A 24969-nucleotide genomic window follows, 5' to 3' on the forward strand; every position below is an offset into this window, starting at 1 on the left:
CTAACATCATTGTGATTTGGGGTATGGAATCTGAAATTTGGTACAGAGATGGACCCTATGCTGCACATGCTCATTTAAGAGGTGAGCAAAATCTTTTCTAACTCCTTCCAAAAATAAGTTCCTCTTCAGGCAGAAACTCTCACTGGGAAACTTTGGCCAAAATGTGTGGCATTTTCCATAGCATGCGAAGGAGCTACAGTGTTGTAGTCAAAAAAGCAATCCTATGCTTTCAGCCCAAAATTACTTCTTTAAAGTCTCCATGAAAGAGAGCAGGAATTTCCTCCTTTCACTGGCTGCAGCAATTCTGAAAACAAAATGGCTGTTGTCTCAGAAAACAAAAGCAGCTTCATAGTGACTGACACTACATAATGGAAATTGTTTTTAACCTTTAACTATAGCAGGCACTTTAGAATCTGCACTGTGATGCAAATACTGACAACTACATTTCTTTACCTTCAGTGCCTACACACTTGTCTTTCAGTAGTAAAGGAGCTTCTGCTCAAATGATTCCTGTTCATCTTACATGCCCCTTGTGGGCTCAGAATAGTGTAAGGAGATAGTCTCTCAGGGATCAGCTCAAATTCAGCCTAAGTGTGAGCCAAGGTTGTTACTATATGAAAGCTAAGTGACAAAGTCTGCACTTCTCTAGCACCTTGCATTGAGGTTCACTGAATGGTTTGCAAAGTGCTCAGAATCACAACACCCTTATGAAGTACAGCAGAGAGATTACTGAGATCACTCCCCACACTGATATGGATTGCAGAAGTAGTTTAACATCCCACAGCCTTGTAGGGGGGTAATAAATACCTGGCTCAATTTCCCAAAACTGACTGGAGATTTGGGTGCCTCCATTTCAGTGTTACAAGGGGTGGGGTGGTTTTGAGCACCCACTCTCTGAAAACCAGGCCCCTCTGAAGTGTCTCAAATCATCTTGGTCTTAGCTCTTATAGTTCTAGATAGCTCTAGTTTTTCATCCATAGATCTCAAAGCACTTTACAGATGGGGAAAATGAGGCAGAGGGAAATGACTTGCCCCAGGTCACACAGGCAGACAGTGGGAATACAAGCCAAGTCTGACTCCCAGTCCCTTTGCCTTAGTCATTAGAGGCACTGTGGAAATGGATCACCTCTTACTGCTGCCTGACTGGGCAGCTAATAAAACTAAACTAAAATCAGCTCAGACAGGTCTGATCCCTCTGCAGAAATTGACACACGCTGAGACTGAGGAGGGCTGAAGTTACTAACTCAGAGGCCCCAGCCCGTTTAAATGCTTTCTCCTTTTATTTCCTCAGGGAGGTTGGCTTAGGTGGGGCGAGTCATACAGCTGATATTCAACAGCCAACTCACCTCTTCGGTTACCTGTGCAGAGATTCTCATTTAATAAGGCTGCTAGGCTGTAATGCATCAGAGCCCAAGCCCTGGAGGACACTGGGCACCTTAACTAAAGGCAATATAGTGACATCTTCTGTAAGCAAAGCTTAGTTAACTGAAGCGGGGTAGGCCCAAGCTATGTGGGGAAGGAGTTAGACCTTGGGTCACTGTGTGTGTGTGTGTGGGGGGGGGGGGGGGGGGCCCGGACAGTTATGGGGGGGGGGGGGGGCTGGGCTGGGGGACGTAGCCCGGCCGCCTGCGCGCAGCGGGGCCTCCTGGCCGGCAGGGGGCGGTGGGGCCCGGAGTCTCCTCCCTGGGCCGGGCCGGGCCGGAGGCGCGCGGAGCGGCCCCACCCAGAGCGAGCCGAGCGGAGCGGAGCCGGGCGGCGGGCGGCGCAGGGGGCAGCATGCTGGCGCTGTTTACCAAGCTGCTGGACTGGTTCCGGGCGCTGTTCTGGAAGGAGGAGATGGAGCTCACCCTGGTGGGGCTGCAGTACTCGGGCAAGACCACCTTCGTCAACGTGATCGCGGTGAGCGGCCCGGCCCCGCCGCGCGGGGACAACCGCCCTGCTGGCTCCGGCCCACAGGCCGCCGCTGCCGGCGGGGGGGATTTGTGTGTCTGAGGGGCCTGCCTGGGGGGGGCGGCCTGCCTTGGGGGGGGGGGGATTTGTGTGTCTGAGGGGCCTGCCTGGGAGGGGGTGCCAATCTGAGGGGGCGGCCTGTCTGGGCGGGGGGTTGCTGGGGAGACGGGAGGGGCTGCCTGGGGGGGGGATTTGTGTGTGTGAGGAGGCTGCCTGGGGGGGAGTTGCTGGGGAGATGGGAGGGGCTGCCTGGGAGGTGGGTTGTGTATCTGAGGGGCGCAGGGGGTTTGCCTGCCCACCTGGGGGGAGTGGGGTTGCCGGGGGGGGGGCGGCAGGGCTTTAGCACTTGTGCAAAGTGTGTGCGCTGGGGAAAAAACACCTCTACTGGGCTGGTGCCCCTGGGCTGTGTGGGGGCATCGTGGTGTGTCACCCGGCTGCGTGTTGCTTTGGATGCTTTTTCGGGGGTGGGGGTGACAGCCTACCCAGAGATACAGCCCTGGGCGGTGGGGTGGGGAGGAAGACTGTCTCATCCCCTATGATGGATGGTAACTTCATCTCCATCCTCTCTGATCAATACCGCCCTTAGCAGGGGATGGCAGCCAGAAAGCTTTGCTGGCTCTTCAGGGTGGGTGTAGTTTTGCTGTGGGTAGTGTTTGTTTTTTGTGGCTAATTTTGCAATACAGAGTCCGAGGAAAGCAGCAAAATCCTCGTAACAGGGGAATTTCCCAGATGGAAAGATCTGATTTATTCAGGCCTGGGTGGTTGTTTTCTGTGTAGTCTGCAGTAATGGTTTCAGAGCGTGCATTTTAGGAAGGAGAATAAAGCATTTGACAGCACGTGGGTAACTAAATGGATAGGGAATATGGATATACTGTATGTGCATATTTAAACTATCAGGATGAAACCTATAGAATATAGCGGGTTATGCTATTGATTTAATATGAAATAATCTGTAGGGTTTGATTGTTTTGTTTAAACTGGAGCCTGTCCCATCTTCCTTCCTGGAAAGAGGATTGCAGCATGGCACAGGCCAGAATCACAAGGTGCCTCCTCAGAATGCTAAGTAGTTTTGTCAGCAGAGGAAGGTAGAAGCGACTGAAGTGGCTGGGCTAGCCTGTTTCCCTCCCCATATCTTTCAGAAGTCTGAACCCATCCTCTATCAAAATCCGTTCCTCCCACCTGGCTGGAGATGGGGATAGCTAGGGGCAGAACCAGAATCTGGGTTTTCTTGGCTGGTAGCTTGCTTTGTTGTGGCTGCCTGTTTTATTTCATTGTCAAAGGGGATTCACGCTATAGAATATTTCCTGTTGCAGATAAGTTTATAAATAACACTAGTCATGCACTACTTCAAAGAGGTTTTTTAGCCAGTTGAAATAAGTCATGGCGATTTCAGTATGGTTTGATGGAGTGCCGCGTAGAGGAACTGCAGGTTTGTAATGCAATCCTGAGCAAGGTATTTAGGGGGTCCTTCATAGCCTTTTGTTGGTGGCTAAGGGTAGGGGTAATATTCATGATGTCTCTAAATGCAGTGTTGCAGTGTTTTTTGTTGGAGGTGTAAGCCCATCAAATATTCTGTCTAATTCATTTAATTCTGTTTGTTTCTGTATGCTGAAGCCATAGCAACACCAGCTGGCAATACGGCAAGATGGAGGCTTCTGTAGGCTTCTCTTTGGAAGAGCTGCTCTGTCATTGGCAACTGATTTAGCAGTGTGTGCTGGACAGAGCTGTGGGCCTGACGCATGGTACCTTCTGTGGGTCTCGATCAGTGCACCCTCTTGATCTCAGTAACCAAACACCCACTCTCTCTAGATAGTCTGCCATCAGGGTTCACAACCCACTCTCTATTTTCGCTGACTGTGTATCATGCCGTCCAGGGCCTTGTGATATTAATTGAGGTTGGAGGGAAATACCTTATAGTAATGTAGTTGTACTACCTTGTAGTTCATGATGTAACATTAGCTGAAATGACTGGAAATGCCAAAGTCTAGGTGGTATAAAGAATTGTGAATGGGGAGTGGAAGCTTTCACTTCTTGTTATTGAAGCGACTGAAGTGGCTGGGCTAGCCTGAAGAGGTTTGGTCCTCTTCCCAGGTCAGTGGTAGCAATTTAAAGTTGCCGCTATCTGTCGTTAGTTGGTGGTCTTGTTCACTTCCTAGAAGACACCCTTAAAATTGGCACTCTTGTTGGCAGCCAACATAGCCAAAGACTTATTGGCCAGAGGGCTTGAGTCCCCTTTTCGTGTAGAAACGGTCCTTTCTATGCCCGGGATGAATCACTGGGGTAGTGAGGAAGAGTTTTCACTGCACTGGATAAACAGAAGCCTTTGGTCTCCAAGGTGGCCATCTGGCATCTTCCCTCCTGGGCATTGCAGCATATGGTGACCCTTTCTGTTAGGGTCTCATGCCCCTGAGCTATGTTAGGCTTAGTAAACAACCAGCTTGAGTGAAATTATCAATTCTGTTTGCTTATAATATAATATTAATGAGACTAGGTTCTTAAATACTGTAACTCTGACTGTCTTGTCTGAGGCAGGTTGTGCAGGGCAGCTGCAGACATGGCCACAGGGATGCACTGCTCGTTCCTCTGAGTAACATCACCCAAACGGTGCCAGTTGATCTGCCGGGCTGCACCATGCAGCTCCACACAAACTGGTACAACAGCAAAACTCGTCTGGGAGCAAAGACAAACCAGCACGTTTTGGAAGTCTTGGCTGAAGAAAAGGTCAGCGGTGGGAATGCTGCTCATATGGAATTGTTCTCAAAAGCACGCACTTGTGAATAGTGTTTTGGTAAGAAGGCATCCCCATCTTCCTCTAGGCTTTGCCCTTGCTATGTTTGATTCCCCCAGTGCTTTATTTTGGAGAGGGCAGTTTGATTTCCCTTATTCTTCCTCCAGCTTTTCTAGAAGGTGAGTGGATTTGGTGCTGTGTTTGGGGAGCCGGTGGCTTCTTTCAGAGTCAACACTAGTCCATGGATCGGTTGTCAGGGGTCAGAATTAGAAAGGCAGCAGCAAAGCAGTGTCTTTCCTCCTTGATGAGGCTTAGTTTATTGCTGCCACAATGTCTGAGAACTCCATTGTCCTAGGCTGAGAGGAGGCCAATAGACTTGGATCTCTTGCAAATGCAGCCGTACCTCTGGAGTGTCTGCTTACTACTTCCTTTATGGCCTGTGCCACATGTGTTTTTCTGAGGCAGTTAGCTTTAATCTGTAAAGCATTCAATATAGACATTGTTTATTCCTGAAAGACTGTAACTGCACCAGCAATACCCAAAAAACATGCTTGTTCTGTCCAGTACATAGTTCAGAAACCTTCTCTAGCAATCACAGAAACATTTTATTTGCATGTTATAGCCATTTCCAAGCCCCCTTGCCCTTAGCAGCCATCATACAGAGGAGGGGCGTCTCCCTTGACACTGGCAATGCAGAAACAGAATACTGTGACTCAGACCAGTTCCTGCCCAATATTGTGGTGGTGTCCACATCAGAGCTACCTTACGCTGTAAGCACCAAATACTTCTCCTTCTGAAAATGACTCCAATTATTTGTCTGATGCTAAAGGTGAACTGAAGAGAGAGGAGTTGGGGTTGTGATGCATAAAGAAAGCTTTAAAATGTAAATGTTTCTGTTTAATTTTAGAAATATTAGGAATGTCAAGTCTAGTCCTCTCTGTTTTGGTGGCACTCACCTCTGGTTTGGGAGCGCTCTCAATTCTTAACTGAAGGGAATGGGGTATTGGATCTTTAACAGAATTACCCATTCTACAAATTATTATTCAGGCATTAGAGTTAAAGGGACATTGTCAACTTGAAATCTACTCGGGCTTGTTTTTGAAAAAAACATGAATTAAAAATAATTTGAGGCTACACTTGTCCTTGAGTCCCCCTGCTAAGGTTTGTGGTCTTAAAGTGTCATGTTTAAATATAAAATATTTACCCACACAATCAGGAAAACTGATAACATAGGTTCCCTATTTGACAGCACCATTTCTGTGCTCTCTTATGGGATTCTTAGAAGTTACTTTTAACAATAGCAAGTAAATAAGAATTTCAGATCTTTGTAATTAAGTTGAAATGTCCCTTTTTAAATAGGTGTAAACAAAACAATTTTAAACAGTCCAAATATAATAACTTCTTCACCTCTCAGTAGTTAGTCAGGTTTCTGTTTTGGTATCTGATGTTATCCAACCAGTTGTTCATCGGCTTCCAGGAAAAACAGGCTGGACAAGACATGAATTTCGAACGAGCAGAACCTCTGAAAAAACCTTTTAGGCTGACTTTATATCCAATAGCTAGTTACAGCACTAGACCATGGCAAAGCAGGGAGCAAGAGCTGTAAGATGACTTTACCGCTCTTATTCCCCCCAGATCCTTCCAGCTCTGTTTTGGGGGTTTGTTATGGCCTTAGTTATGTCATGGGAAACCCATGCTCCTGACCATGGTTGTGTCTTGCCAGATAAGTAAAGAAGGAAACGATATCTTGCACACATTCTAAAACAAAAGCATTTATAAGTGAAGTCTAAACATATGTTAAAAAGTTGTTTAAAAAGATGAAGTTTCACCTCTAAGGCCAGATGGAAAGTACCTCAGTGAAGCGGTCTGCACTGGGAACTTATATCAGAGTAGCTACATCTCTCCGGGGGTGCGAAAAATCCACAGTCCCGAGAGACATAACTATGCCGACTTTGCCCCCAGTGTAGACAGTGCAAGGTCAACGAAAGAACTCCTCCTGTAGGCAGTAGAGACCTGAGGCCGGCAAAATCTTTTGATTTGGTTTTGTCTCCCAACAGGTGAACAACTTGCTCAGCAACAATGGCTGTTAGAGTAGAATTGCTGAAAGAAGGGATGGCAGTGTGATGACAAAGGCACAGAGTTTTTGGGAGGGAAAACAATGTTCTTTTCAGATCAGAATCTTTGATGCTGTTAAATTTGTGAATTAAAGTAGAAATTCAAAGACAGGTTTACATACGAAGTGAGTATTCACCATGAAAGCTTATGCTCCAATTCGTCTGTTAGTCTGTAAGGTGCCACAGGACTCTTTGTCGCTTTTTACAGATCCAGACTAACACAGCTACCCCTCTGATACTTGATAACCTTAACTCTGTTTCCCTATATGACCCTTGTATTCCTAGCCTCCATCTTGAAGAGCTCTATTCAGATCCTATCAGGATGTTTCAGGTATATCATGAGTGATGAGCTGAGATTATCAAGTATGCACAAGGTGCTGATTTTCTGTTATCATGGCCAATTCCCCCCCCCCCCCCCCGACTTCTGTCTGTTTTTTTTTCTTCTTCACATGTTGCAGCTTGTTATAATGTATAATAAAGTAAACATATAAAATAGAATAGTCTATAAGTTCCCATAATTATCTATATTTTGCAATCATTCGATGTAGCAAAAGTGTTATCCAGTAGAACCTCAGAGTTACGAACACACCGGCCAACCACACACCTCATTTGGTACTGGAAGTGTGCAATCAGGCAGCAGCAGAGAGACACACAGAAAAAGCAAATACAGTACAATACTGTGTTAAACATAAACTACTAAAAAAAAAAGGTGGCGGGGGAGTTTAAAAAATAAAGATTTGACAAGGTAAGGAAACGGTTTCTGTGTTTCTTTCATTAAGATGGTTAAAAGCACATTTTTTTTCTGCAAGATAAAGTTCCAAAGCTGTATTAAGTCAGTGTTCAGTTGTAAACTTTTGAAAGAACAACCTCCATTCCCGAGGTGCTCATAACATTGAGGTTCTATTGTAGTAGCATTCAAATCAAATACTCCACACTCTGGTTTAAAGCCGTTACGCACTCTGCTGGTGAACAGCTTTACAAACTGTCATGTATGCCAGTGGAGCTTATAACATCCTTAGTGTGGAGTAGTTCAGCTGTCTGAACTCGGGCTTATCCACTACAGGTGTGTACCAGCCGAGTTTTTAAAGTCCACCATACATTTAACAAAATCAATAAAGTGGCTGAAATGGTTGTTCGGACATTCCAAATTCCATTGGAAGCATCTCCTAAAAAATAAGCACCTGACCTTTTTAGAGTCCTAAATAAACCACATTTGAAATTTCTGGGACATGCTGTGTTTGAGATGGTGTGACAAAAGTTGTGGGAAAGTAGCTGTAATTCAGTTTTTGAAAATGATTCTAAGCTCTCTACTTCAGAAACAGCTTGTCTGATTCACCTTAGATATCACCAAAAATCTCTTCTGATCCAGACCACACAAGTGAAATTTGAAATGTAAAGCTCTCTGGTGGAGTAAGGACCTAAATCAGATGTACAGTGGGAAAACTAGTCACAACTTTTAATTACACTGTCAGTACTGTGATTCTGTAATACTGGAAGGTTATAATTCTATGTAAAGAAGGGATTATGACAAAATGGCTCTTGAGTATGGAGCTGCTTGAGAGAATAGGCCTTGAAGAATTTTCCCAAATTGGCAACTGCAGGGGATAGACAAGAGGCATTCCTTAGGCTTTCCTAAGCGGGGCTTTGGAGCTGTGCTCCAGCTCCAGGCAAAAACCTGCAGCTCTGCTGCTCCGGGCTCCGCTCCAAAGCCCTGTAAGGCCTTGCCTATCCTAGGATTTTAGTCCGGGGCACAGCTGCACCAGTGCAAGCCATTAGTATACAGTTGCATCTTGTTTGATTTCAAGGCATAGTTGGTCTTCTGTGGCAGCTCAGATGAGTGGAGCTGTCTTCCCTTCCAGCAGGTGGAGACGGAGGCAGGTACTAACTCCCCAGCTGTCTTCTGTGTCCAGCAGGTGAAAGGTTTGCTGGCTGCTCCTGTTATGTTAAGAAGGCCTGTTCTAGCCTGTCTGGAGTGGAAAGGGTGCAGTCCACCTTCAAATATAGCTTGTTCTTTGCCACACCAACTGTCTTTCCTTGTCTGCCTGGGGGTATTTGAGGTTCAAAGAAATATGTGTAAAGAAGGTCCAAAAGGTTTTGCAAAACAAATTCTGATTGGCTTTCATGAGAAATTCAAGTCTTGCCTACCCTGTTTTCCTTGGAGATACTGTGGACAATTGGAAAACTAGCAGATTTGGCAATAGATACACAAGTAAAATTTGATTGAGAGGGGATTTAACTTGTCTTCAGACTTTAAGACACTTGGAAGAAAAAGGGTTGGGTTTTTTGTTAAAGCTTCAACCCTCCTTTCAGTTAAGGACTGAGAAATTTTTCAGTTTGCATTAATGTGTCCTCCAAGGGAGATCTCTAGCGCAAACACTGTTGTTGTTTTGTTTTTTAAAAAAGTGACGGTTTAGATAGTTCTGTTCTGTCGCCTCCATCTTGTCCAAATGGTTTCTTCCCAGTGGAGGTAAGATCCTTTGTGTCCCATTCTGAGGAAGATTAGTAAAACTGCTGGAAGCTGAACACAGAAGCATTGACGCAACATGGAATGATGGGATTTCAGCATCTGGAGCTTGGTATTTTTACCACAGGGCTCAGTCATAGGTTCCAAGGCAAGACAGGGACCAGTCTAGTCTGACCACCTACATAACACAGGCCAGAGAACTTCCCCACATTTGAATAGTCTCTCTTTTCATTCAAATGGACTCATGTGGATCACTTGAATGGCTGTTTGTTACCTTCTCTTGTGGCTGGAAACCCTGTGTAGAGCCACCTTAGACCAGGTGTTCTCAAACTGGGGGTCGTGACCCCTCAGGAGGTCGTGAGATTATTACATGGGAGGGGGGTCGTGAGCTGTCAGCCTCCACCCCAAACCCCGCTTCGCCTCCAGCATTTAAAATAATGTTAAATATAAAAAAGTGTATTTAATTTATAAGGGGGGAGTCGCACTCAGAGGCTTGCTGTGTGAAAGGGGTCACCAGTACAAAAGTTTGAGAACCCCTACCTTACACTGTGGTAAGTCGCCCATCATGTGTAATCTTTTCTTTTCATAAATTACTGGTGGGTTGAGGCCTAGATCTGAACTTCCCTGATCCCACACTTGAAGAACAGTGTTGCTCAGCTGTATCCAGAGACTTCAAAATACCTTAAATGTTTGAGATTTTTAGATTGCAAAAAAAACCCTCAAACTGCACCCCAGGCCGTTCCAGACAACAAAATGAGCTGCTGCACAAATTGTGTCCCTCTTTCTTGTGTGCTTTAATAAGGAGTGAATAGGTAACAATGATATTAAACATCACTAGGGATCAGGATTAACACCCCAGTTTCTTGATTTGAATAAGGGAAGTTTGCACCTGTGAGCTGCTGTTCCAGGTCATCAGCAGACATCAGACAACTGCATCGGCTCCTATTTTGAAGCCTTATCTTTGCAATCAGGTGGCTAGTGATCTTTTTTTAAATGAAAGCTTGAATTCACTGTCTTGTCTCGCTGCAGTGAGCCCACCCAATTTGATGTCCGCTAATAAGTTTCCCCAGCTCCCTGCAATGCCCATAAATATTATTCTCGTTATGCAAAAAGGAATGTTAAGCATGGAATTCAAATGACCCAATCACTACATGAGTCAGTGGCAGAGTTCTGATAGAAGCCAGAATTCCTGAATCCACATCTCCCTTCTCTAATTGCCAAGTGATGCACCCTCCACGTTCTCAGGTGGGTTAATAATGTGCAATGCACCTACAGCTGAAGTTTTCAGTTTCTCATTTGTATGCCTTGGCACAGCACTGCACAGGGATAATGCCAGGAATAGGCAAGTGTGAGCAGTCTAGACGAGATCTTGAATTGAACCCAGATAATGCATTTTGCTTGAACTAGGCTGTTGATGTGTTTTTCACGGGTGAAGGGGGAAGCTCCCTGCACTGATATCCAAAGTTATCTATCAAGTAGGATAAAAGGGTTTTTTATACATTAGCTGAGGAAAAAAACCCTTTTATCCTGTTCTGGAGACACCCTGAGAGGGCAGTCCCCAGTCTCTCCCACTAGTAACAAATAACAGAGATATTTTAATTGTTTAATTAAGGAAAGCTGATACTAAGTTCCAACTTGTTTATGAAATCCCAGAAAAGTGCAAACATCAATAGCTGTAATCTTGGCCAGTGAAATTAGTGCTGCATTTTGAACTAAGGATTCAGAAGAGGGCCATAAGGATGTGACAAGCTGGATTTGGGCCATGGGTCTCTACCGCTACCTGCTGGAATCTTTCATGCAGTGCATTTGTGCCTCCTTGTCTCTCTTCTAGTGTCCCTTGTTCCATGCTTCAGTTACACACTTGCTGCCCTTCTCCTTTTTTCTGTATCTGATCCTTAATGTCTTCTGGCTCTGATGTGTTTTTGCTCCATCAGGGAGCATGTGCTGCTAGGGCAGGTGGGCGAGGACAGTGCGCCATTGGCTGCTTTCTGCAGCCAGGCTCCAGGTGCTCCTATGGGCAAGCTGAAAGTTGCAAAAGAGCAGAGAGGAAGGTAAGCAAGTAACTTGTCCAGGAGCAACCTGCCATTTACTCATAGCCCGAACAATGAATTTGTACTGGTGGCAGGGCTGGATAGGAGCTTTTCCTGATGTCCCCTCAATTTGTTTCCTTCTTTCCTTTTCCTTGCATTGTCTCCTCCTCTGTCCCCTGCTGGACTAGACTGGTTTCCCGCCTTTCGTCCACAACCACCCAGGTTGAAAAGCCTTGAATTAGGGAGACTTGAAAATGAATGAAATTTGAAGTCTCATTTAAACAAACAATGGAACTCTTCAGCATAGAGACAAGACCAGTGACCGGCATATATAGAAGTGGGAGACAGTTGAGAAAACGAACACCGTTTGCCTGTAAAGTAACCCAGTGCTTCTCCAACTTTGTGTCAGATTCTCTCAAGACCCAACATCCTCCCATTAGCCCAATCTCTCACTCTTGCGTCCTCATTTTTCTCATTCTGTGGAGCACGGGGAGAGGGGGGAGGAATACAAATTAACTTGAAGCAGAACTCCATTTATTGTAAAATGACACCTACATGTTGAAGCTACTTGTATCCAGAACGTGTTCCTCTCTCCTAATTTCCCTCACTTCCTGGAAATAGCATTAAGTAGAAATGTTAAAGCTTCTATAGATTATTTAAGAAATACATCTGCTTTGATTTTATTTATCTTTACAGCCTTTAAACTAAAGGGGAATTCACTGATTATCAATTTCACACCTAATGCAGCCCACCTCTTGCCCCCCACCGACCCCCAGGCTCCCCAGTGCCTCCAGAATGGAGAGAGAAGTAAAAGTACAAAAGTAAATTCGTTGATCTCAATAGTCCCTGCACACCAGATCTTGCTGGACCCTTTGCAAATGCAAACAGTAGAGTGGCTGTGAAGGACAGAGATGAAACATTGTCACCTGCCCAAATCCAAGAAGGTGGCCACTGTTACTGTACAAACTCTGTTATTGGCTGAGGCGTAGTCACATGATTCGGTGGGCTAAAATAGGTATTCATGCAAAGGCAAGATCTAGAAAAGACTTGGTATGGAGTCTAGGGGAGAAATGATTGGCTCCAGTGTTGAAAATGTTCCTCTCAGGAAGCAGCTAATCTCTGTCAGTTACTCTTTCATATTGTAAGGCAATAACTCTCTCTCTCTCTCTCTCTCTCCCCCCCCCTCCCTCCCCCCCCCCCCCCCCCCCCCCCCCCCCCCCCCCCCCGGAAACCTTCACTTCAGTCAGTCTAGACTATATTTCCCTTGGGACTAGGAACTTTTATGACAAGTTACAACCCATGGTGTGTTGCTTGCTGCTCCTGAGCTAGTGACTAAACTGGAGTCAATACTTGCAGATGATATGCATCTTCCGTGTTTCCCCTCAAACCAAGACCCAGGGAGACCCTGCTCAGGCCATGACTTTCGCTATATAGTGCTGCTATCAGAGCTTGTAACTCTGAAACCGTTTTATGTATGCAGTGGTGCTGTAGCTGCGTTGGTCCCAGGGTATATGAGAGGCAAGGTGGGTGACAGAATATCTTTTATTGGATCAACTTCTGCTGGCGAGAGACGCTCAAAAGCATGTGTCTTGCCAGCAGAAGTTGGTCCAATAAAAGATATTACCTCACCCACCGAGTCTCTTTCTGAACCCACTTTAAACAGATAGAGCCATACCATGGTCCCAAGCAGTTGCTTTTAGAAAAAGTGCTGTGTAAACTGTCTTGTAGTAAATCTCAGGTTTTTACTAGCATGTTTGTTTTTTTTAATCTGTTCACCCAGTACAGGGAGAAGTGAGCTATACTCAGGCATATTGGAACCCAGTTATAAAACCTTGTTTTAGTAGAGCCATGTTTGACCACTGTACGAGATGTGTGGCAGGGTGTGTCTGTGTGTACCTGGCTGAAATACCACATTGAAAGGCTCTTGTTACTCTTGAAAAGGCTGGTTGGCTAAAAAATGGAAGCTCCCTGGAAAGCTGCCGTAATTTGTGGTGAGGGATTAATAAAATCGTTTCTAGTTGGGAGTGTTAGTGATTTCATTTTTGGCCGCTGTCGAAAGACAGGATACTGGGCTAGATGGACATTGGTCGGATCCAGTCTGGCTGTTTTTATGTTATGTTCTTCCATCCTAACCCTTTTCAAATGGTGATCTAACCCTTGAGGAGGCTTTGTTTTTCTTTTGAAGACAACTTGCTCCATTAAATCTGTAGGTGAATAAAATTCAGATACAATTGGTGCCAAAGTAATTCACTTCTTTTTTCCTCACTTGGTCTCTTTTCTCCACCCTGTGATCCTTCCCTTCCTTAAAGGCCACCTCTTTCCATATAGCTTCCTGAGCACAGGAGGACCACGTAACTGACGTCATCTGGGTCAGTTTCATTCACTGGAGAAATGTGAAGAGCAACAAAGGGGCCAGTTTTCAGCCAGAGCAGGGGAAAGGGGACTCTGATCCACACCTCTTTCTTTTACTCCAGATATGTCTTGTAGTATTGGAGCAGCCCAGCCTGCTTTTGCTTCACCTACACATTGTTCTCGTCCCTCCTCAGCAGGATCAGCAAGGTGAAGCTGACCAGGACTTGTCACGTGGGATCGTTAAGGGCAGTGGCTCTGGTGTGATCTTCTATAGTGTAGTTCCCTAGACCAGAGAATGTTGGTAGCATGCTTTCAATCCTGCTTCAGATTTAACCCGCCACATACCAAGTGTGTTGCATAGATGCTTTTGTTCTCTTCAGAAATAGCTATGAAACTCAGCTGTCTGCAGAAGTCCTGATATTTCCAAAGTGCTGAGCACTCAGAGCTCCACTGGAAGTCTCTAGGAGCTGCAGGTGTTTAGCATCTGTTGCAAGTCAGACCACAACTGATTAAGCTTCACACAGGTGGTGACCTTCAAAGGCACCATGTGAGCACAGAAACAGAAGCCAGGAAGATGCTGTCTGAGTCAGTAATTCACTGCAGCCTCAGGTGAATCATTTGACCACTGCATCTGTCACCTCAGTGGGAGAGAGGCTCAGGCAGCTCCCTAGAAATGGGGCTCAGCTGTCTAAGCTGAGCCTCCCTAAGGGGAGGCAAATGGTGGTAAATTCACAGCTGGTTAGTGGTGTCTGTAACAAGGAGGGAGCAAACATTGTTGCCTATCTGTTATACCAGGGTGCTCTCACAACTTGCTCTTCTAGGAATGACACGGTTGGTGAGGTGATATCTTTTATTGGACCAACTGCTATTGGTGGAAATCTTCTGGGAATGGCTGGGTGCTCAGCAGTTCTGAAAATCAGGTCTCTTAAGTGCTGAGATATGGGCTTGGAAGACTAAAATTGGTCTATTTTAAAAAAATCTTCGCTTTCTCCCCCCCCCCCCCACTGAATCCATATTTCCCTACTTGGATAACTCATCAGCTGAATGGATCATCCCCAAACTTCACCTTTGGGCTGAAGCTGAAATGTTAAGAGTGAGTGAGGCATGTATACATGTGTATGTGTAAGAGTTTTGTGGCAGTGTTAACTCTGGCTTTCACAACTAAAATAATTAAGTTACATGAGACCATCTGTGATGGTGGGCAGTTGTATCCTTGCTCCAATAGCCATGTGTGAGTTCTTGTTTCTTACAGGCCTGCAGCATTGAAGGTTAAAACTGATATTCACTGTCCACCGTTACATACAAAGTTTATACTGAAGAATGCTTTGAAAAAAGTTTAAAGACAAAGCATTTAAGAAAATGCCTGACTTCCATTTGCTCCTCCCATTCAGCCCTTTTGAGGAGGGTACTGTAGTAATGGTGCCAAATGCTGCAGTAGCGCTATTGTTCAAGTGGATGTTACAATAATTGTTTTTGTAGAATTCTACTGGTGGAGTGTGTTTTGTTTTTAAATTGGAGTGGTTTTGATCTTTGGCTGTGTTTGCCTAGTGGGTGTCAGCTGGAGGGGCTTTCCTCCTTTCATATATGTGGTCTCATTTGAAAGAAGTAGTCTTAAAGAAGGGAGACTATTTTTATGTACAATAGTGCCAAAAGTATGTTAGATGTCTGCAGACTAATAGAGCTTAGACCTTAAGACCTTAGAGTCTCAATAACCATCACTCCTACCTTCTCAAGGTCTTGATTCCCAGCTTTTGCACCAGCTAGGGGCTGGGCTTGACATTGTCTGGATGCCTTGGGTACAGTCTCAAATAGGTATACTTATCGGCTACACAAACTCAGCCCTGACTGCTCACTTACCTTCCCCAAACTCCTCCCATTCTTTAAAAAAGAAAAAAAATGTAAAACTTAATATAAGCGCAAGTGCCTGCAAAGTAACAACTTAGTTAAGACTTTCAGTAAGGGTTAGTTTACACTGGCAATGCTAAAGCGCTGCCGCGGCAGCTCTTTAACATGCCTTGTGTGGCCGCAGCGCTAGGAGAGAGCTCTCCCAGCGCCCTTAAAAAAAAACCCATCTCCACGAGGGGCATAGCTACCAGCGCAGGTGCACTGTCTACACCGGCGCTTTACAGCGCTGAAACTTGCAGTGCTCAGGGAGGGGTTTTTTTCACACCCTTGAGCGAGAAAGTTACACTGGCAATTTACAGCGCTGCAGACAAGACCTTTGTTTTCAGATACCAGCGTTTCTCAAATGTGGCCGCTGGGGGATTTTTCTGCAGCCAGGACAGCCTCCTGGGTGGCGATGGGCTTGGCGGGGGCAAAAGCGCCCAGCTGTTGCTCCTGGCTGCCTTTATGTTTGCTGGCATTGCCAGCAGGGGATCAGCAGCCTGCACCACACATCCTCCTGGGGGCTCTGGGCAGCACCTCTGCAGACACATGGGGCCGGTGTGTGCGCTTAGTGGGCTTCAGGCTTCAGCCCCTGGGCTCGGGCTCTGGGCTTCAGCCCGGGGCAGTGGGGCTCATGTTTGGAAAAAATTTCAGAGTGGCTGCCAGCGAGGGTTGGTGCCCACACTCTGAGGACACCAAAAAAAATTGTTCTGAGAACCCGTGTCCTAGACAGAGATTGATATGAAGGGAGGGGGTGTCTCTGCCAATGAGATCCCTGGGCAATGTCGTATTGAGAATTCCAGTCCAGTCTCCCAGCTGCTGGAAACCTACTACTGGATGCTGCTTCAGGACTTCACTTCATCTTTTATATCATCCTCGGGTTAGTCAGTTTCTGATAAATTTGCAACGCCATCCAATAGCCTCACTCTGCTGCCTGAATGTTTGTGAGGTGGGAGGGAAAAGGTCTCCATCCCTTTCTGTCCTTCCCATGGCTGTTTTGCCATCCTTCTCTCCAGATCTCTGCCTCTGCCCCTGATTGGGGAGTTTCCAACCAATAGTACGAAACTGGCATTATTTTTGACACTTTCACTGCTGAGCACAGGGTTTTGAATAGGAGTAGATAGACAAGAATCTTCTTAATTTCATGCAGCAGCCTGACAAAGTGGTGAGCACCAGAAAAGGCACTGGTGCTGTCTGCCTGTAAACCTCATGATGATGGGTCACTTTTTGTCTTAGGGCCTGTCTGCATTAAGGATATTGACATTGGTGTAACTACATCAGTGTGGTTGTGCAGATGTAATTTTTTTTTTAAGTGTAGACAGGGTGTATGAATGGGCATAGAGTAAAGACTCAGTAGGGGTGGCAGGGGAGAGAGATTGGGTAAAAATATTTAGATTCTTCCCAGATTTTGGACTATGCTTCCCCCACCAGCCTGGGTGAGTATATAGGGGACATATTCTCCTGCACATCCCCAGTGAAAGCAAAATGAAAGCCTGCGCTTCCCCAAATAGGCTTATCTGCACTCATTTCTAAAGAGTAGAGAGAGGTCCCATATTTGGGGTAGTTTTCTCCCTCCCCGCCCCCGCTTGAGCTTCCCTCAGGTTCTACCCAGAAAGGTCTCTCCTGGTTCTGTTGGCTTGGCTCTGTGCTGTAATAGCCCTGGGGTGTTTATGGAAATCTAAAGCCCTCCAACCTCCTTGACACAAGGCCGTTTTTTAGAGGCTATTGTTAGTTGTTGATTTCTCCCCCCTCCCCCAACCAGCCATGCAGCTCCCTTTAAGACTGGAATTGTTCTAATCTTATATGGGTTCTTCTCTGCCCCCTCCCCCTTAATACTTCATTGAGTAACATATAAACATGCACACTAGAGCAATACTGTCCTAGGAATCATTCTTTCCCATTTGTAGAAAGGAGCTCTCCTTTCATCAGGGATGCTAAACCCTCCATTTGTAGAAATCCGCTTCAACTGAGCATGACTTGGGTAGCGGCAGCGAGCACATCTAGCAAGACTGGCTTGACCTCATTTACCCCATAACAATGACAAGTGAATTATATGGACATAAATGCAGAGGAAATAGGGTCAAATGAACGCAGTTCAGTTGTATCTTCCTAAATGAGGAAAATGCCTAACGGTTTCCATTAATTCAGCCCAGATCTAAGGCGGAGTACTCATGGGGAGCAGATCTGTGGGGAAAAGGTAGTGCCATCTTAACATAGGCAGTGTTTACAGATTGCCCTTCAAGGTTGAAGGATATCCAAAATAGTGCCCATTTTATTGCTGTCCTACAAAACAGGATCTTAACCAGGTTCCTACTGACAATTTCCGAAATCTTGGACAGTTCTACACTACTTGATCCATAATTTTAAAAAACCAAGAACATTGACCTAGTCCTGTCCACATGCATAGTGCTTGACACACCAACAGTATCGTCCCTGCTCCCACGAGCTTGCACACTAAGGGCACGTCTTCACTAGTAACTTTAATATGCTGCCGTGGCTTGTGTAGTCGCGGCATAGTAAAAAAACCACCTTTGCGAGGGGAATAGCTACTAGCAGTGGGAGCACTGTCTGCACGGGCATTTACAGCGCTCGGGGGGTGTTTTTTCACACCCCTAAGTGAGAAAGTTGCAGTATTGTAAAGTGCCAGTGTAGACAAGCCCTAAGGCCTTGGCTACACTCGGGACTTCCCAGTGCTGCCACGGCAGCGCTGTGAAGTGAGAGTGTAGTCGCGCCACCAGCGCTCTCTCGCAGCGCTGTATGTACTCCACCTCTCCGAGGGGAATAACTTGCAGCGCTGCGAGTGAGCGTGCAGCACTGCAGGCTCTGATTACACTGGCGCTTTACAGCGCTGTACTTGGGGGGGGGGCGTTTTCACACCCCTGAGTGCAGCAAGTTGCAGCACTGTACAGCGCCAGTGTAGCCAAGGCCTTAGACAAAACCACCCCTCATAAGAGGGGAGTGTGCGGTAACACTGTACACTTCTTTGTGCTAGAATGTTAAGAGCAGGAACTTTCCTCTGCTACTTTGTAATACATGATGCAGGGCAGTAGGGGATTAGAGTCAGTAGTACGTCCATGGTGAGGACTGGATTAGAGGTATATCTCATAGAGCTGGAAGGGACCCGAAAGGTCATAGGGTCCAGCCCCCTGCCTTCGCTAGCAGGACCAAGTACTGATTTTTGTCCTAGATCCCTAAGTGGCCCCCTCAGGGATTGAACTCACAACCCTGAGTTTAGCAGGCCAATGCTCAAACCACTGAGCTATCCCTTCCCCCTTACCTGAGGGGGGGCTGATGAAGGGATATACATACTCTTTCACCACCTCTATGTTGAGCAAGTCTAGGCTAGGTCAGCCATGATTAAAAGTTACCATGCGGTGGCCCCTCTCTGAAATGCATTTGGTCTTAGTCCAGTTCCTAGATCACAGAAACTATTCCCATAACTGGCACTGATTGGATTCTTTGCTTGCAATCTTAGGATGCCAAGAATGGCATAGGCAATAGAAATTGTAGCTTTCATGGTAAATTAGGTGGATTAACTTTGGAACCTTTCACTATATCTTTATTTTATGAGAACTTGGAGCACTGTAGAGTGAATGAGGTCAGCAGGGTTCCTTGCTAAGATTATGTGGGGGTTATAAATTCTTTAGGAGCACAGAGACGGAATGGGTCTGGGAAGCATGTGGATTTTATAAATTCCTCAGGATCAGAGAACTGCTTTAGCCAAGGCCATTACTCCTTCTGCAGACTGCATTATTTATAATAACAGTAGGCTGCAGAAGCAGAGAAAGTCTTAGCTATGGAAGTAGCATGTTGAGACCCCAACAGAGATGAGGCTGGGCATAGTCAGAGACAGTCCCTGCCCTGAGGAGTTTAAAATCTAAATAGACAAGACAGACAGAGCGGGAGAGGAAAAAAATATCATTCCCCCCCCCCTTTTACCAATAAGGCAGAGAAATAAAGTGACTTGTCCCAGGTTATGTAAGGAGTTGTCAGATGCAGGGATTGAATCCAGATATCCAGAGTCCAAATGGAGTGCCTTAACCACAAACTTGTATAGCATCCCCAAAGAGTCTGCCCTGCCTGTTGTTGGTAAACTCTGTGGAAGCAGAGCCAGCCACCAGTGCCAGGACTTGTGATGAATGTATTAGATGTCCAGGATCAGGGCTGCAGTCGGAGTTGCTGCTTTGCAGAGTTTCCAAGTTCTGTGGCAGAGGAGCACCTGATGACCTTTCACATGCCCTCCAGCCCAGACTGTTCATTTTTGCATGCTCGGGATTAGATGCCCTAAGCAGGTAATTACCCTAATAACAAGCAGCAGCTAGAGTATGTTCACCCCTGAAATTTGAGAGTCCCTGATATTTAAAGACAAGTTAGGAGTGTTGGCTTGTAACCAAGTGTGTAAGGCAGTAAGAGGTGGTGGTTTTTAAAAATGCAACAATTCTTAAAAGGGTTAGGAAGAAGTAGTAATCTCTTTACAAGGATTAGTTCTCCTTTTTTTTTAAAAAAAGGAAATTCCTGGCCAAAACACGTGATGTGTGGAAGTTATACCTTGATACCGTGGGCTGGGGCTGCTCCGGCCGGCGTGGCTGGGGTTAACTGTTAGTGTGGGTTAACTGATAAGCATTAGTCTTATCGGTTAACCATTTACTATTTTACATCCCTAGTGCAGACGAGCCCACGAAGTAGAGACTGGAGGCCAGACGCTCTCCACTTTCATAAAAAGGGCCAGAGAGCCTATCATTTCACACTTCCCCTCTACACACAGTTCATGCAAGACCGTGTTCCATACAGGGCATGCTATTCATCCTCCCAGTATTGGTCAGAGCATCCGCACCATGTACAAAGAACTGTTGTCCCCTCTGAGCATACAGTTCATACCCCCTCTTCCTTCCACCCCCCATACTTGATCCTGTCCTAAAATCCAGCCATCTCTGGGGTGAGACGCAGTGTCTGTCTGACAAACTCAGTAACAGCTTAGGATGGAAAAAGGGAGATAATCTGCACTTCAGACGACATGGGTAATTTATGGTTGGCAGAAGGTTCTGTGTAATTACCTGAGCTGGACTTTTTAGCCAGGACACCAAAGCAAATGTTCATTCTTGCTAATGGTGCCCTGGCATCTGTAGACAGCACAAGTGATTGGGAGCTTGTTTTAAGCTTGGTGCAGCAGCCTTTTGCTAAGGCATTTGAGTGGAGTGGGGGGAAGGGGTGAGAAAGAAAAGGCACTGGAGAGCTGTGGGGTGGGGTGCCAGTGACTTGCAGGGAGATGGGAGGCTACAAAGGCAGGGAGCGAGGCAGCCACTGGCCCAGAAATTTCCTCTATTTCTGCTCAAGGAGGAGCTCCTTTCTGAGGAAGGAGGAGGGGGACTCCGACAGAGCCAGTGTCTCACTCCTCTGCCCAGTTCTCCAGATCCACTGCACCTCCCAACCTCCCAAAGGGTGCAGCGAGTACAGTAGAACCTCAGAGTTACGAGCACCAGAGTTACGAACTGACCTCCATTCCTGAGGTGTTCGTAACTCTGAGGTTTTACCGTACTTGTCTTTGACAGACATTTCATATATTCATCAAAGGACTTCTCAAGGTTGTGTTTTGAAAACGTGACACTTCGGCAAAGCTCGAACTGAAACACTACTGGTTCGCCGCAAATAGTGTTTGGAGGATCCCTGGGATGAGCGAGGGATTGCCAAAGACACCGCTGCTGTCTGTGAGTTTGGGAGTTTCAAAAAAGCAGAGCCAGCCCCTAAGGGTGGGGAAGTTGGGCAAAGGGGCCCTTTCATGCCCCTCCCCTGCACTGCTGAGTCTGTCCCCTACACACACCAGCTCTGACCCACATGTCACTCCTCACAAAGACTCGCCTATGCAGTCTTCTATGGAATAGGAGTGCCTGGTGGCCATTCCTCCTCCACTCAGCTTCTGGGGATGCCCAGATGGGCCACCCCTCTCATCTTTGTGCTTTAGGGGGTCACTGCTTTCCCCAAATGGAAGTGAACATCTTTGCATGCTGGGCCCCAGGCGGGCCCTCGGATGAGAGGGCTTCTCTTTATGGGAGGCTCTTGCCATATTTGCAAATCTGCAAAAAGGGAATTCCTGGGTCTAGGAGGCAGGTCTCCATGAGGGAGGATCCGTACTATCTATGGGAAAACCCTCCATCATGGGGAATTGCTACCTCTAGGGGACAGGTTCCTCTAGAACGTATAGAAGGCAGGGCCAGAGCTCAGCAGACTCATTGTGGCTGGCCCCATTCCTGGCTCAGCTCTGCACTCCTCTCTGTAGAACCCGAATCAACTTCCAGTCACTCTTTAATTACGCTAGATCCCCCTTTAGCCGAGCTTCCATTATCCAGCTCTCTGTATTAACGGAACCACCAGCGCGCACACAGGATCGGTACAAAGCATTAAAACACAGCCCACGTCTTTATTGATGGCGTACACGAACCGTTACTACTAGTAAAGAGTATGGTGCCAGTTTTTAAAAATGCAGAAATGATAAATTCAGGCAACTCCCAAATAGTACAGGATGGCTGCGGTTGCAACTTAAAATGATCATTTCTGCATTTTTAAAAACGAGTACTCTTTACTAGAAGTAATGGCTTGTGTACGCTGTAAATAAAGAAGGATGGTATGTTTTAATGCTTTTCCGGGAGGGATCGGCTAGTTTAAAAGCAGCTCCACATCTTAAAATAATGGATAGGTAAGTCTTTGCCCATTCTCCAGTTTATCCAGGTTTTTTGATTATCCGATCTGGCCTTGGTGCCCATGAGATCCGATAAACGGGGTCCTGCTGTGTTGGATTTTGAAGCTGTTTTTGTGTGTTGAACACTAACAGAGAGCAGGGGAAGTTACCAGTGGCAACTTTAAGTGGATTCTGCCCCAAGGGTTATCCCCCAGCTCTGAATAAAAAATAGTGGACCATTTTTGGGTGCGCTGTATCCTTGGAACCACTTGATCTAGTGGTTCCCAAAACTTACACCACTAACCCTATATCTGGACTAGAATAGCATGGTGCATTGCTTCTTATAACAGCGCTGCAGTAGTAAAAGGGTGTAGGAATGTTGCTTTTGCCTGGGATATTACTCCCCACTTTTCATGAATACCAGAATTTGTCTTTGAAAATATAAAAGAGGAAATAAAAAAGAAACTGCATCTATTGCAAAATCCTTGTGAGGAGGTTTGAAAACCCTCAAGATTTGCTAATATGCTATATCTAGAAAAGCCGATGGCTAAAAGTACTACATTTGTCTGATTGCAGAGTTACATAAATTGTCTTCACCGACAGTAGGATTTTGTGGTGTAGCTAGAGGCTACAAGCCCATAACCCCCCTTCCCCCAGTTCAGATTAAAACCAGGAAAAGTTTTTGAATAGTGGCAATTTTAAGATGCTAAATCACTGGAAATATATAACAGCAGCGGGTGAGCTCTTCTGCTGGACATATTAATTTCAAAGGACTTGTGACATTCAGCGATCAAATGCTGAACAGTACAATGTTATTTCTAAAATAAGGACCTCAAGCAATCGAGCCCCTAGCCCTGTTCAGGGAGGGAGGGAAAGTGTGTGTGTGTTTTGCTGCTTTCTAGTAAAATGTAGCAGGAGTTTTCTTTGTGCTTAACTAGCTCAGCAGGATGTAAAATCTTTCTTCAAGAGAGCCTGCTTCCTGACTCCCTTGTCATTAGTTCAAGTTAAATAGGTGCTAATGAAAACAAAATGGTTTTAATCAGTTGGACAAACTCCTTTCCCTGGTCAATTGTTTAGGTTCCCCTTGTTTGTTACCTGAACGGTGGTGGTGTCATTAATTTCCCATAGAGTCTTGAGGGAAACTGGGCCAGTAAGACTTAGATTCTAATGCAGAAAATAAGGAACAAAAACAACAGTATTTGCTGACCATCTTTATACAACCTTAAGAGGCAAAACAGGATGTGAACACCATTTGATGTTGCAATCCACCTTGAATTATTTGAGATGCACAATAGTGACAGGAAGCTTTGGAGGTGTACCCCAATTCCTTCATTTTCTGCGGCTTTCTGTGCTTGGGGAAAAGTGCATGGGATTACGAAATCCTAATGAAGGAAGCTGGAGAGTTCATTGGAGTAGGAATGGGATACAGAGGCCCTTTCCTAGACCACCAGTTTAAATCTCGCACAGGTGTCTTGCGACTGAAAGGTGTAGTTTTCTGATGGCCTGTGTATAAAGAGTGGGTGTTCAGGCAAGTTCCCAGGGCATCTATCAGATGTGGCATTCGCTGGTCCTCTCACTGACCGTCTCAGCAGAGGCTGAAGACTGAATGGGCCATGGAGACTGAACTATACTTCACCCACAAAGCAATGGCTCCGTCTCGGGGTTAAGCACATGAGTGTGGGAGCCAGCATGGGGATGCTTGTGCTCCTGCTATTTGTGCTGTACCTGTTCCGTGGAGAGCAGCCGCTAGTCTTCCAGGTTGTCAATTCAGCACTAAAATATGCCCCCATCAATTAGAAAAAAAGAAACTGTCTCTCCAGGGCACTGTTTTTCTGTATCCTCATCCAGAGAGAGCATCCTCAGAATTCAGCTAAAGCTAATGAGGAAGGTGAGCTCAGAAAATGTGATCAGAAGAGAGAATGTCCAGAGGGGGAAAGCGTGAGACAAATGGGGCAGCAACAGTGAGAGTGGCCCCATAGCTGAGGCACGTGGCAGGGAGGGAATAGAGGGGGAACGGTCAGGTGGATATAAGTCTGTTTGTCTGTCCATCTGAATCTCTGCCTCACTCATCTGTGGTACTGGAGCACTGTGGGACGATGGAGAGCCCGGAAAGACAAGTGGGAAAATGAGGTTGATTAAAAAATAAATGAGGAGGGATACAAAGTATGGAGCAGCATTGGGATGGAGCCTCTGCTTTGTTTCTGCTGCAATGCCAGGGTAGGCAGTGGCTTCCTTGACAGTCATCTGCCTCCCCCTCCTGCTGGGTCAGTCATGTAAGTAACTGGGAAAAACAGACAAGGGACTGACTGGCCTAGTGGTTTGTGCTCACCGCTGTGGATGGAGGCCTGCTACAGTCAGGATTTCAGAGGTGTGGAATTTGCCATTCTGTTGCACTCCTGAATCTAATCCTTCGTTTAAAAAAAAAAATTGCTAGCACTGATGGTTGCGAAGAAAACCTTGTGAACTAAGTGTCATCTGGTGCAGTTCTGTCTTCCTGAGTCTGCAGACAACCTGAAACGATAGCTCTGAGATGTGAATTGCATGTTAAGTAGAACACGCTGAATGCATGGGGATGGCGTAATGTTGAAATGCATCAGGTGGGATACTGGATTGCTCATTCAGTTTCATATATAATTAAAAACCTACTTGAAAGCTGGTGTGCCTGTCCATGAGCTGTATAAGGGGAAATGGTGCTCCAAACAACTGCACCATTTCAGTTCCCTCTCTCAGGGCTGGAACGTAGAAACAAAGATCCAGAGCAAAGCAACCTAACA

General features: G+C 46.0%; 1 protein-coding gene across 1 annotated transcript in view; it reads left to right on the forward strand.

The window, feature by feature from the left end:
- The first annotated feature begins 1699 nt into the window (after positions 1–1699).
- ARL8A (ADP ribosylation factor like GTPase 8A) overlaps positions 1700–24969 on the forward strand; it is a 36416-nt gene continuing 13146 nt past the window's right edge. The window contains exon 1 of the mRNA XM_026654356.2: positions 1700–1899. Within this exon, the coding sequence (XP_026510141.1) occupies positions 1777–1899 (123 nt within the window). The 5' untranslated portion in view covers positions 1700–1776. The remainder of the gene's footprint in view (positions 1900–24969) is intronic.

This window comes from Terrapene carolina, unplaced genomic scaffold, assembly GCF_002925995.2.
Source record: "Terrapene carolina triunguis isolate 2854851 unplaced genomic scaffold, T_m_triunguis-2.0 Scaffold191, whole genome shotgun sequence".
Lineage (NCBI taxonomy): Eukaryota > Metazoa > Chordata > Testudines > Emydidae > Terrapene > Terrapene triunguis.